The sequence below is a fragment of the Mercurialis annua genome, linkage group LG5, assembly GCF_937616625.2.
Source record: "Mercurialis annua linkage group LG5, ddMerAnnu1.2, whole genome shotgun sequence".
NCBI classification, from domain to species: domain Eukaryota; kingdom Viridiplantae; phylum Streptophyta; class Magnoliopsida; order Malpighiales; family Euphorbiaceae; genus Mercurialis; species Mercurialis annua.
In genome coordinates, this window is record NC_065574.1 from 10,685,492 (window position 1) to 10,698,601 (window position 13,110).

At 30.0% G+C, this 13,110-nt stretch overlaps 2 protein-coding genes across 2 annotated transcripts; one reads left to right on the top strand and one right to left on the bottom strand.

Annotated features, from left to right (window-relative positions):
- Positions 1–8,798: 8,798 nt before the first annotated feature.
- Positions 8,799–11,854, top strand: LOC126680269 (stemmadenine O-acetyltransferase-like). Its single transcript, XM_050375367.2, has 2 exons — positions 8,799–9,703; positions 11,051–11,854. The coding sequence occupies exons 1-2, from the start codon at positions 8,812–8,814 to the stop codon at positions 11,614–11,616; spliced, it is 1,458 nt and encodes a 485-aa protein (XP_050231324.1). The 5' UTR covers positions 8,799–8,811; the 3' UTR covers positions 11,617–11,854.
- A 256-nt stretch (positions 11,855–12,110) lies between these two features.
- On the bottom strand, positions 12,111–12,762 carry LOC130015501 (auxin-responsive protein SAUR22-like). Its single transcript, XM_056105788.1, has one exon. It carries the CDS (start codon positions 12,569–12,571, stop codon positions 12,287–12,289), a length of 285 nt encoding a protein of 94 aa, XP_055961763.1. The 5' UTR covers positions 12,572–12,762; the 3' UTR covers positions 12,111–12,286.
- Positions 12,763–13,110: the final 348 nt, after the last annotated feature.

The window sequence follows — 13,110 nt, forward strand, 5'->3', positions numbered from 1 at the left end:
ACATCATTATATGTCTTCTTCCCCGATGCTACCATATCATTATCTAGTCTCAATTTAATTTAATTTATTTTTTTTAATTTATTTCACAGACAATGTTATCTTAGTTGTCAATGTAAAAATAAAAAAAATCAGTTGATATCAACATAAAGTCAACATAAAATCAACAAAAAGTAACATTACAATAATTCAGCAATCAATAATCATCAATAAATCGTTCTGCAGAATAAAAAAAACGCAGAAACACAAGAAAAATACAGAAATAACAGAATTTTATTCCATAAAATCACAAAATTATTCTACATTACATGAAATGAGTATTAGATTCTTTGAAGATAATCTTTATACATGTTTAATGGTGAAAACAACAGTAAAATAAACAAATTATAGATCTGAAAATGAAAAAAAAAGAATTAAAAACTTCAGATCTGAAATCAAAATGATAAAAGAAAGATGGTGGAACGGCGGAGGCAAAACGGCGGAGGCGAAACGACGGAGGCAAAACGGCAAAAATGAAACGGCGGAGGCGGATTGGTGCGAAGAACAAATCTGAAATTTGTGTGAAAGATGAATTGAAAGAGAAAGGAGAGAGAAATTTGAGGAGAGAGAAAATAATTGTAATTATGAAGATTTGTGTTATTAGGGTTCTATTTATATGGATGGTATAAAAGTAATAATTTCTCCCTTGCATGGTAGTTTTAAAATGTCAAATATGTGTTGGTATAAAAGTAAATCAAACATGAATGTTGGTTATTTGAGTAAGAAGCCCATTTTTAAATGGGTTAGAATTAATTAGTTAGACATAAACTAATTAATGTTTTATTTAATTAAAATTAGAAAATTTTAATTAAAGGATGTATACACGTATATTTTATTTTTATAAAAGAGGATTTGAAATAATGGTATTTTGTAATATGGAAATTAATATGGTCCGAATATATTTTTAAAATATGGGAATTTTTCCGAAAGGGTAAAATGGTAAAATTTACATAAGGATTTAGAATGGACCAAATTATGAAATTAAATTTGGATTCCTAAGATTGAACCCGATACGTAGTGTATGTACGGGCCACGATGGCAATCGTGAGAATTAGTGGGAAACGTTTTGATTATCAAACGTTTATAGAATTGACGAAAGGTCAATCTCGGAATGTGATGCATTCACGGGGCGTTGAATGAATAATTGCCGAGGAGCTAAATGTGGATTAGCGTGCGTAAATAATTGTGGAACGACAGTCTGTGAGTTTGCATTATTACATGCATACATTAAAGTAATAAAATTATTATTATTACTTTAATGTGGAAAATTAATATCGTAAAGCATTTTAAATATATCGTATATTTATTTTGAGTAAATAAAATTATTATGGAATGAGTCTATGAAACGTGCCATCCTATTTGGGCTATAATAGGACTATGTGATCACTAGTTATTGCATGCATATTTATTTTTATGTAAAGTGGAATGTACTGTGTGAATCTAGACGACGGTCTAGAAGTCTGAGACGACGGTCCAGACATTGCGGGAGAGCTTCTAAGACGACGGTCTAGAACCCCGAACAAGTTAACAGCGATGGAACGATAGAGTTCGGCCGATTGATTTAAGAACTAACGACGTCATGGAACATTAAATGTTATCGGTCGTTGAGTTCGTGAGAAAAGTTGGAAACAGTCTAAAGAAAGGTTTAGAACTGTAAAGGATAGTGGAAAATAAACTAGAGTCGAGCGAATGTACGGGTTCAGCCGACTAGTTTATAAATCTCAGTCTGAAAGAGGACTTAGAGGAAAATGGATTAGAAATGGCATTTCATTTAAAAGCTTTACGTTTCTGTGATTGAACCGGTAGTAAATATTTAAATATATCTATTTTATAACGTGTGAAATTATTTAATGTGTGTTTGTAAGATGTCAACTCACCAGTTAATCTGACCCCGTTGTTGTACCAATTTTTCAGGTACGTAGACTGTCATTTTGGTGAGACTTCATATTCTTGATCCGTGAAGTCTCTATTTTGGACGATGTGGTATTTTGTACATATTCCTATCTTAGCGCTGCAGTAGTAATGTCTAGATAGACAGAACTCTTTAGCATGCTTTTAATTTGCGATGAACTGCCACGTTAATACTCTGTTTAATTATCATCGCTTTATTATTATATATTGGGAATGCATGCTTATTATGGTTATTTTGCGATGCCTCTCGAGTATTTGAGATACCGAGATGAATGTGGAAAACAGTAATGAAACTGTTGGCATCGAGACAAAATGTCTATGTGGGCCCGACGTGGCATATATGTGAATCGCATGTCTTACCCTAAAAATATTTTGAAAAAGGGTTATGAAAATTGACATGTTGTGAAAATGGAAAAGAGGTCCCATGAAATGGTTGACCGAATGTTTATGTTTCGGAATTGAAAATGTATGATTTTATTCCGCGAAAAATTTATAGTGAATTTCGAAACAAATTAATGTGAGAAAACTTTTGTAAGAAAAGTTAAATGGTTTTTAATGGGAAAAATGGATTTTATTTTAAGGCTTGCTACGGGTTTTGGAGCAACCACTCCAATTCCCTAGCGTCGGTCTCGATCCGAGAATCGGGTCGTGACAATAGAGTTATTTTGAAATAGACTTAAGTGGGAATTTGCTCTTCAATTTGTAAATAATGACAATTAAGATAAATTTCATGGGCAAATTAATCACGAACTTGTTAATTATGATCAATTAACCTCATTTTTTGGCTTATTGCCCCATCAACTTGTAAAGTAATTGCTTTCTAAATTGGCAATTTGTCCCCTCAATTTGTAAGCTAATTTGAATAAAAGAGGTTAATTGCCAATAATTATTAAATTCTTGACAAATTTATCCACAAAACTAATTTATATGTTAATTGCCTATTGTTTACAAGTTAAGTGGACAAATTGTCACTTAAGTCTTTTGAAATATAAATGAGTTGGAGATGCTCTTAATAATTTTGTGCAATTAAATATTTTAAAAAAATAAAATAAAATAAATAGAAAGAAAATCAATTTAGATAACTTATTGATAAAAAGTTGTTAGATTATAAACATTATTAATGAAATATTATGAAAGGTGCAGATGATCCCTTGAATAGTGGGATATGATATCTCGTATGAATTGATGGGATACATTATCCAATTGATAGAAACTATATAAAATTATCCATATTTTCTCCATGACAACTGTTCCCGTGTGAATTAACAAGCAATGTGCAATTTAACACATTGACTTCGTAAAACAATTATTGCATAATAAATAAAAAATACAATTTGGATTAGCCTACAGTACTGCTTTATGTTTATCGCATTTAATTTTAATTAAAAAGATAAAAAATAATTGGTGTTTTAATTTAAAAACACTTTTACAAAATTAATTCTATATCAACATTGGAAGACATTTATAACAATTATGTTTATTTGTATTATTATAGCTTTTCAATACATTAATTATAGGTGACAAATTAGGAAATAAACCAATTGATATTCTCTTAAGGCCTAATCACCCAACACCCCACCTTTATTCCCTTTTGCAAATATACCCGACGTAAGAATTTCTCCAATTTTATCCCAATTTGCCCTTTTATATTTTAATTGTGCCGTAAAGTATTAAATTGACCTTTTCAAAAGTTTAAAATAATTCTCCATTTTTACCTTATATTTCAATTAGATCCTAATATTATTAATAATATAAAAATAAAAGATTATTAATAATATCTCGTCTGAATTGATAGGATACATTATCTATTGCATGAAAACTATTTAAAATCATCCTTATTTTCTCCATGACAACAGTTCACGTTTGAAGACTTAATTGTCGATGAATATAATAATGTTTAATGAAAATGACCTAATAACCAAAAGGGTCTTTTTAAATATAATTTGAAATTGGAAATAATCTGTCATGTAAATATAAAAAAATAGTGAATACATTTCTTCAGTTTTGCTTTAGTTGAATTATTCTTTTCTCACATATCATTTTAATTTGATGTCTTTTTTCTTACCAAAAATATATAAAAATCAGGCTAAATAACCAAAGAAGGACAAATTTTTAAAGAAAATTTTACAAGAGTTGAAACCTTTTAAAAGTATGTGTATCGTCCTAAAATGCAGACTTTCGTTTCAAAAATGTCGAACACTCAAAAATTAGGGTTTGATATTTTTGAAAAAATATGGAGACCATTTTCAGTTGTACTCAAATGATTAGAGGACCATTTTTTTAGGATTAGAAAACCATTTTTATAGTCCTTTTACATCTCCTTTTTTGTAATGTATTCTAAAAATGTTTGGACTTTTTTAAAAAAATTTGGCTTTTTTCGTTATTTGGCTTATAAATTATTTACTTTATTAAATCAGAAATATGGTATTAAGTAATAGTCATTTATTGATGTTTGTTATGTGTAAAATAGCCATTTTTTGATCTTGTTCGTAAGTTACTGTATTAGTAGGAGTGAAATTCAAATTGTATATGAAAAGTGTACTGATGCAAATTTACGATGTGTATGTTATTGTCGTTGCTTGATCCAACAGTTTCTGTTATTAGACTATAGAGGTGAGGTTCAAACCGATGGTGATTCGTGTTCCAGCTGCATCTGTACATTTCGTCCCAGGTGACCACTGAATTTAAAACTCAAATTCAAATTTAAAGAATAATAATGTGATGATTTTTTTTTTTTTTGCATTGTATTGTAATTAATTTATCCCAATAATGCATCATATTTTAATGAATGGTTTTTAATTACAGATGGAACAACAAAACCAGATGGAAAGAAAGCCATGCGCCAACTTTTATTATTGAACATAGGCATATATATTATTTTGCAGTTAGTTTGTTGTTTCATTTATATGTACTTGGATATATATGATATCCTAAATATCTAGTTAGGACTTCTATTTATTTTTTATATTTTTGTCAAAGATAGCCTACTCTAATTGTTAGAGGGGGTTAGCGGGAGTTAATGTTAAACATTTTTTAAATGGGCACACTGCCCGTGAGTGTTGAGGGTCGAACCCTCAACCCCAAACACATATCATTAGAGTTTAGCCAACTGGGCCAAGCCTTCAAGTGTTAGGACTTCTATTTAGGATATTATAATAGAAGTCTTAACTAGAACGGTCAGAAAGAGTGGTAATTTTTTTTATGTTATGTTTGATTTTTATTTTGTAATATCATTTATTATGGTCATGGCACCATACAATATTTAATATGATCATGAAACCATAAAAAATTCTCTAAATTGGCCATTTTTGCATTAGACTAACTTTTTATATTAAATTGACCATTTTTTAAAAAAATTTTAAATTTTTGTCAAATAAATAAAGATCAATTTTATATTTCAGGGTACAATTGAAATGAAAAATTACAAAATAGGATAAAATTGACTAATTTTCAACGTTAGGGTAGGATTGAAAAGGAAAAAAAAGATACGGTCGGAGTTTTTTAATACATTAGGCTAATATTTATTGTGATATTTATAGAATCTCTTTATGCTTATTGCGACAAGATTTACGGTCACGCCAAGTTATATTAATACACTACAAGAAATTCTGTATTTGGCAACAAAGTTTTTTGCAGCTAAATTTTTTTTGCTGCTAAAAAATATTTTGCAGCATTAATTTTAAAAGTTGCTGCCATTAGTTAAGTTATAACAGCATTTTACAACAAATTTTGTTACCAATTATTTATGGCAACGTTTAATTAGCAGCAACATGCCACAATTTTTTTTGTTGCTATATGTTAATAGTAACAATTTTAGTACTATTAGCAGCAAAAAAATTTGCTGCTAATTTTCTAATATTTTTTGTAGTGATATACAGTCGACCCTCTAATAGTTAATATTCTATAAATTAATAATTCTAATAATTAATAGAAAATTGATAGAACCAATTTCGTTCCACGTCGGATAATTAATTATTCTATTATTTAATAATTAATAAAATTTAAAATATATTCTACATGAATATTAATTATTAGATAGATTTTTTTAAAAGAAATATATAACAATTGATGATTTATTTGAGGCAAAACTAACCTTAATTCATAAAGTGGAAGTTAAAAATACCATCAAATTATGACTTTCTTATTCTTTTGAAATTTTTTAAAAGAAGTTATTAGATAAACAAATTAAAGTAAGTAAAGTATCTCTAGTATAAAAAATATTAAAAATTATTTTACTTTATGAATACAACTTCTTAATAATTATTTTTTAATTTAATATCAATTGATATTTTTTAAATTGAATATAAAATTTTTTCTTTTAAATTGAGTGATTGTGAAGTGTATTTAGTTGATTTTTTTATAATATAATATTAATATTAGGTCTATTAATGTAGATGTTTTAAAATATTTTTTATAATTTTTTTTATACAAATTCAATAAATTAATAATTCTAATAATTAATAAATTTTTGATCAATCATGTGTATTAATTATTAGATGGTCGACTGTATGTTATTTTTAATTAGCGAAGATTATTTTGTCATAATTAAATAAAATATCGGTTGCTATGCTACTACTAGCGACCACTAAATTCCCTTTCTTTAAAATTTTTATGTGACAAACCGTAAAAATTTTTCCTTCAACGCTATTAGTTTAAAGCTTAACGATTTTTGCGAAAATATGCCCCCGAATTTTACCTGTCACAAATGAATATCAACGACTATTTTGAGACTTTTTGTGATTCCAATTTTTGTGCTAATAAGTTTATTTCTTGCAGTGTTATAGATTATTTTTGGCAATTTTGATTTATCATATGATCATATACTGAATTCTTTAATTTGATGTCTTTTTTCTTAACGTATATAAAAAATATTTGCTTTATTGATTCAGAAATATGGAATTAAGTAATAATTTTTTTAATGATTGAAAATATATTAAAAAACGGCCACAAGCGGTGACAAAAACACCTAACTCAAGAGTTTACGCATAAGAAGTGACACAAAAATGTGCGCTTAAGGTTACGGCTTTGAAAGAGAAAAAAACGAATCAACATTCAAAAGTATATAATCGGAATTTTCTAAAAAAATTCATTTTAGAATAAGAAAATCTAGCAATCAAAAAAAACGGTTAGCGCAAAACACCATTAAACAATAGCGTAGATATTTGTGGTCCTGTTTGGAAATTCTTCTATTGCGAGCCTTCCAAAATTTTCAAATTACTGAATCTCAAATCGAGCACCATAATTTAAGTATCGCCCTGGATGAATCAAATATCGCCATTGCAATAAAAAAATCGTCGAATGTCCTCGGCATAATCCAATTATACCCAAATTTAGAAAAAACGAAATTTCAAACTGAATATGCATAAGAGCAATGAAGACGATTATGATCTTGATCCTCCAAAACACCGCATGAATTACAACAAGTATTTAATTTTTGTTAGTATTTCAAGAAACAAGAAAAAGACAGAGAAGTTATCCGACCATGAAAAGCTATCCATAGAAAGAATTTAACACGAGGAGGGAAATAGATTGCCAAATGAGAGTAAACGGTTTATTGGTGGTAGATTGGATATGCTGAAGTTTAATAAAGGTGCTTGGAGTGTAATCTCTATTGCCAAACTTTCAGTATAGGGATTACAATTTTTTTGTAGAGGAAGACATGTTGTTTTAAAATTTAGTTTTTTTATATTAAATTAATCCATAAAGTTACAAAATTTTACAAATTCACATCACCAACTTTATTAATGTCACGTACATTGAATTTTCAAAAAAAAAAAATTACATTATTTTTTTATTATTAATATAAAAAATAACTATTTACATGTAAATTGACTTAATTTTTATATTGTCATAAATTAAAGGGTTAATTGCATATTAATACACGAACTTTATCCTAATTTGCAATTACAACACGAACTTTGAAACTTGGCAATTTAGTACACCAACTTTTATTTTTTTGGCAAATTAGTACACTGACCAATCATACAACAACACGTGGCTGTATATGACAATGTCCACGTTAGTGTTTTTCCAGTTCGGTGTATCAATTTGCCAAAAAATGAAAATCGGTGTACCAATTTGCTAAGTTTTAAAGTTCGTGTTGTAATTGCAAATTGGGATAAAGTTTGTGTATTAATTTGCAATTAACCCTAAATTAAATATATAAATGGCATTATGATGATAATGCAAAAAAATTATATTTATATTAAATTTTTATGCACTAGGTGTATTATAATGTAGAAATCATTTAATAATGGTAATGTTTTTAAAAAAATTGATAAAACTTATGTGATTTATAACCGTTTTTTATAATTGGAAAGGGGCGAACGCTAGCTTGTGGAAGAAATTGAACCCATGATTTAACAGTTTGATACTCATGCTCATTATATATATATAATTGGGGAGAAGATTTCATGAAAGCAAGCGAATTTACAACTTAGTATATTGCTGTCTAGCGTTTATAACATTTTAGTTATAACTGTTAATAATGAAGAAAGAGGCAAATATTATTAAGGTTCTAATTAGATTTTAAAATAATTTAAAAATTTAAACTAATAATATTAATTTATTTTCTAAAATTTTATAATATAAAATTTTTCATCAAAATTTTAATGTATATTTTACTTTTAATTTTTAAAAATTATTAAAACTTTAACCATCTAATCCATTATTAAAAATTTTGAGTACAAATTTGGTTTTTTTTCCACATCTAACATGGTTAAAGACAGGCGGTGCATTTTAAATCTTTTTGGAAAATGAGAGTGATGCGTATCAAATTATAGTATAAAATTTAACTCGTTAGTCATGTATGTTTTTTTTTTTTTTAATATTTTCGCCTTTGTATAATTATGCATTAGAAACCATATGGAAAAGCTCCTCCTACAAAAAAAAAAACAGAAGAAAGATTTTTTTTCGATTTGCAAAACTAAAATGGAGATTGAAAAAATATCAGAAAGCTGTATTAAACCTTCTTCACCGACACCTCCTCATCTCAAAACCTACAAGATTTCTTTATTAGATCAATTTCTAGCCTACAACGCCGACATTCCATTGATCCTCTTCTACCTCAACGACCATCCCCATCTTGCCGATCATGATTTCATCTCCGAAAGATCAGAACTGCTTAAGCAATCATTATCCATCGCCTTAGCACATTATTACCCGCTCGCAGGCCGAATCAAAGACCATCTTTCGGTTGATTGTAACGATGAAGGTGCATACTACGTCAAGGCGCGAGCCAGTATTGCTCTTTCTGAATATCTTACAGAACCGGATCATCTCACGTCCATGTATAAGTTATTGCCAAGGCAGCCGAGTTCCTACGAATCATCAGCCCCCGGGGCGTATCCCGTAATGATTCAGGAAACTGCCTTTGCGTGTGGCAGCGTCGCTATTGGCGTATTTGCTTCTCATATGGTTATGGATGCAGGTTCAATGATTTCTTTTATAAAAACTTGGGCTGCCATCACTAGTAGTAATACTGGTGTTAGTAGAGAAATTGAATCTCCAATTTTTGATGGTCAATCTGTATTTCCACCGTATGTTGGGTTCCCGAAAGAAGCAACTATGGTAGCATTCGATGAATTCTTGATCCAGACAGGGAATCTTGGTACGAGGAGAGTTGTGTTCAGCGAGTCAGGTATTGCTAAACTTAAAGCAGAAGCTGCTAATTCAACTGTCGAGAAGCCGACACGGATCGAGGCGGTTTCTTCTTTTCTTTTCGAGTGCATCTCGTATACCCTCAATGCAAGACGAGGTAATCTTGATTTATTTATTAATTGAAATATCAGAAGCATTAATTATTAGTCATTCCCCTAAATATAAATAGATTTATTATTCATTTTAAATATTTGTTCCGAAATGGCGGATCTCTATATATGATAGGGTTTCTTTTTCTATTAATATATACGTATATATAGTTATAGATGAAATTAGAATTTTCGAAATTTACTTTTTTTTTTTTGAGAGGGAAATTTACTAATTAATATGTAACTCTCTTGAAATTAAAATTAAAATTAAATCTGCTCTAATATACCAAAATAGACAAAATGAATTTAAATCCAATTCTTACCAATCTAATATTAATGAGTTCGCACACGCAGCAGCGGAGCCAGGATTCAGGTGTATGTAGAGCGGAATTTAAAATAATTAAATAAGTATATGAAAATATTTAATTAAATAACGATAATTTTAAAAAAATAGTAGACTTGTCAATTTAATTTTCACGGTGTGTAATTAGTAAATAACCTAAAACAAAATTTAATATAATTATATATAATTATATAAATAAAATTAATTTGTACAAATAAAATAGGAAAAAATAAATAAAAAAAACTTACTTAAATGAAAAGGTGTAATTATGGAAGGAAAAAATATATAATAAAAAAATAATTAGAAAATCTAGAATCAAATACTAGAGTGTAATTAGAGAATTTAAAAAATAAAACACTAAAGAGTTGTGTTAGATAATTTTGAGGCTTATTAAACATTTTGACAAATTTTAGGTTAAGAAAATGTTTATGTTTCTATTAGTAGATAAAGGGCTAATTTGGCCCTTTAAATTCTATTGTTAAATGAAGGACCAAACTTGACCCTTTCACCTAACCTATACTAAGCCTAAAATAAGCCAAATCAGTTTTGAAACGGATGAACGAACCAGGGCTGCTGCAGCAATGAGCAAGGGTGGAGTCCTTGATCAGGCACGTCCGCTGGCCGGAGCAGGGAGGGCGGCCATGCGGGCTCGATCCCCCTGCTTCGCCACTGCACACACGAGTTGGGAAGCCCTCTAAAAGTCAATTCCCAAACACGCCTAAAATATTAATGGGTCCATTAGACCCCACTCTATATTACACATGAATTAGAGTGATAGCCTTTGTAATAAAAAAAATATATAATATCAATTGTATAACTAAGTGAAAGTTAAGCGAAAATTAGCATTCCCCATAGTTTAATATCCTAGTAAATACTTCTCCTAATTCTATATTTTGAACATGTTCATGCAAGTTTATTCGACTGAGTTCTGACGTGCTCCTTCATTTTATTTCAAGTGTCTTGATTTTGATTTTTAACTAGTTAACCAGTTATAGTTTCTGACTTCTAACAGATATGCACGACAAGTCACTTGCATTCACGTATATTACAACCTTACGCCATAAAACTATACCACCGCTGCCCAAAAATTTATTCGGAAACTTCATAGTGATGGCGCCTGGTCTATGTTCCCCTGATGAAATGAAACTGACAAGCTTAGCCTGCAAAGTAAGGGAAGCAATACAGAAAATTGATGTTGAATTTGTGAAGAAAGTGCAGAGTGATGGAGGATTTTCGATGCTTAACGAGAAGATGAAAGAGGCGACCAAAACAGTTAATTCGGATGGAGTAAATTTTGTTATGATCAGTAGTCTGTGCAATTTGGGAATTTATGATATTGATTTTGGATGGGGAAAGCCTTTGTGGGTGACTTGCATTGATTTACCACCTAATTCCACAATTTACGTCAATTCGATTGTTCTTCTGGATTCGGGCAAAGGGAGAGGAATTGAAGCTTGGGTTTTTCTGGATGAACAAGACTTAGTTTTGTTTGAAAAATATGAGAAGCTTCTTCAACATGCTCTTATTAATCCATGTCCTATCTCAAACCATCTTCAGGCACCTTCAAGTGCAATGTAAACGCAGCAGTCAGCTTCGATAAGCTGGCTTTCGCTCTTTAAGTTTCGTTGTAAGAGATTATAAGCAGTGTGTTCTGCCTGTCAAGAAGTCTTTGAACCTCGCTTTGTTGAAGTATGGGTGTTCGTGAGGCATTAAACTGATTAAAAACCCATCTTTCATTTGTTTGTATTGAATCTGATTGCCCGAATTTTATATATCCATGCTTTGAATAATAAAAATGATTTTTGTCCTATTTAAATTATTAAGCGTCTTTCCTATTTAGATGATGAACTTTTGATCAATTCCATATGTAAAATGTTCAACGAAGAGAGTGCTTGTGGAAGGATTTAAACCCACGACTTAGCAGTTTGTTGACCAGCGCTTATACCATTTGAGATACCATTTGAGTTATAGCTCGTTGGTTACTTACCAATAAACTGAGCATGAGACATTACTGAAAATGAAAAGAAAGAACAGTGATACAAATAATAATAGGAAATGGCAGGAACAACAAATTTAAATGCAATAAATTAATTTTCTCATTAGACAAAACTGTTCAGTCCCATATAACATCATTAGACAAATTCACAAGCCGAATAACAAAAATATATATGTATTTACATTGAATTGACATTTTCTAACCTACAAGAGTTTCTTTTGATACTAATTTGAGTGGTTGCTACTATATGTATTATCTACTCAAGCTGGAAATGACATCATTGAATGTATCTTCTCTGCAAGGAATCGTCAAACCACCCATTGGATGATCGAAACCAAACTCGTCTTCAGCTAAGCTAAGTAGATCTTGGAATGAAGGCCGATTCAAGTATGAAATCGGTACAAGAAATCTCTTCTTTTGGAAATCACCAACGTAAACTGCTATGTATCCTTTCGGGACATGACCTAAAGAACTCGAGGATGATTTGCTGGCCGTCGAGACAGATTGGCGGAAAATTTGGTTAGAAAGAAAACCCATTTTGAGCTTGTTGATATGATGAGAAAGCTTGGAAGTTTAGTAATTTTATGGCAGTAGAGAATGTGAATGGTGGTTGAGTATTTTGGGATTGGTTTGCAGGTATTTATAGATGGATGCAATTTTTGAGTGTATGGCCTAAAACCAATTACTAGTGCTGAGTGTTGGGACAAAGCTGATAAGGGTATCACATGGTTGTGTCTTTCACGAAACTAATATTAGGGCCAGAGGATTTATAACCAACCATGTGAAAAAACAAATGCATGGCCTACAACTGCTGGGTTAGGATTAGAACAATGCCGGACCGGAGAGGCTTCGAAATAAAAACGGTTGGGCAGTTAATGTTAGATAAAAATAATACTCAACCAAATGATAAAATGTTGGATTAAGTTGTGAAGTCTTAACAACCAAGATAAAGATTATTAACTGATATATGTTTTATTTTGTTTTTTCAAAATTGAGGTTAGTATCTAACATTCTCTATATATGCATTTCCCCTGCATCTATTTTTCATTTGATCTTTAGTTTATATGTAGAGGCAT

What these genes read in the sequence shown, in the direction of transcription:
- LOC126680269 (XM_050375367.2), top strand. Translation starts at nt 8,812, where the DNA reads ATGGAAAAGCTCCTCCTACAAAAAAAAAAACAGAAGAAAGATTTTTTT. An exon ending in TACCCTCAATGCAAGACGAG is followed by an intron (nt 9,704 to 11,050) that starts GTAATCTTGATT and finishes GACTTCTAACAG; the next exon opens with ATATGCACGACAAGTCACTT.
- LOC130015501 (XM_056105788.1), bottom strand. Translation starts at nt 12,571, where the DNA reads ATGGGTTTTCTTTCTAACCAAATTTTCCGCCAATCTGTCTCGACGGCC.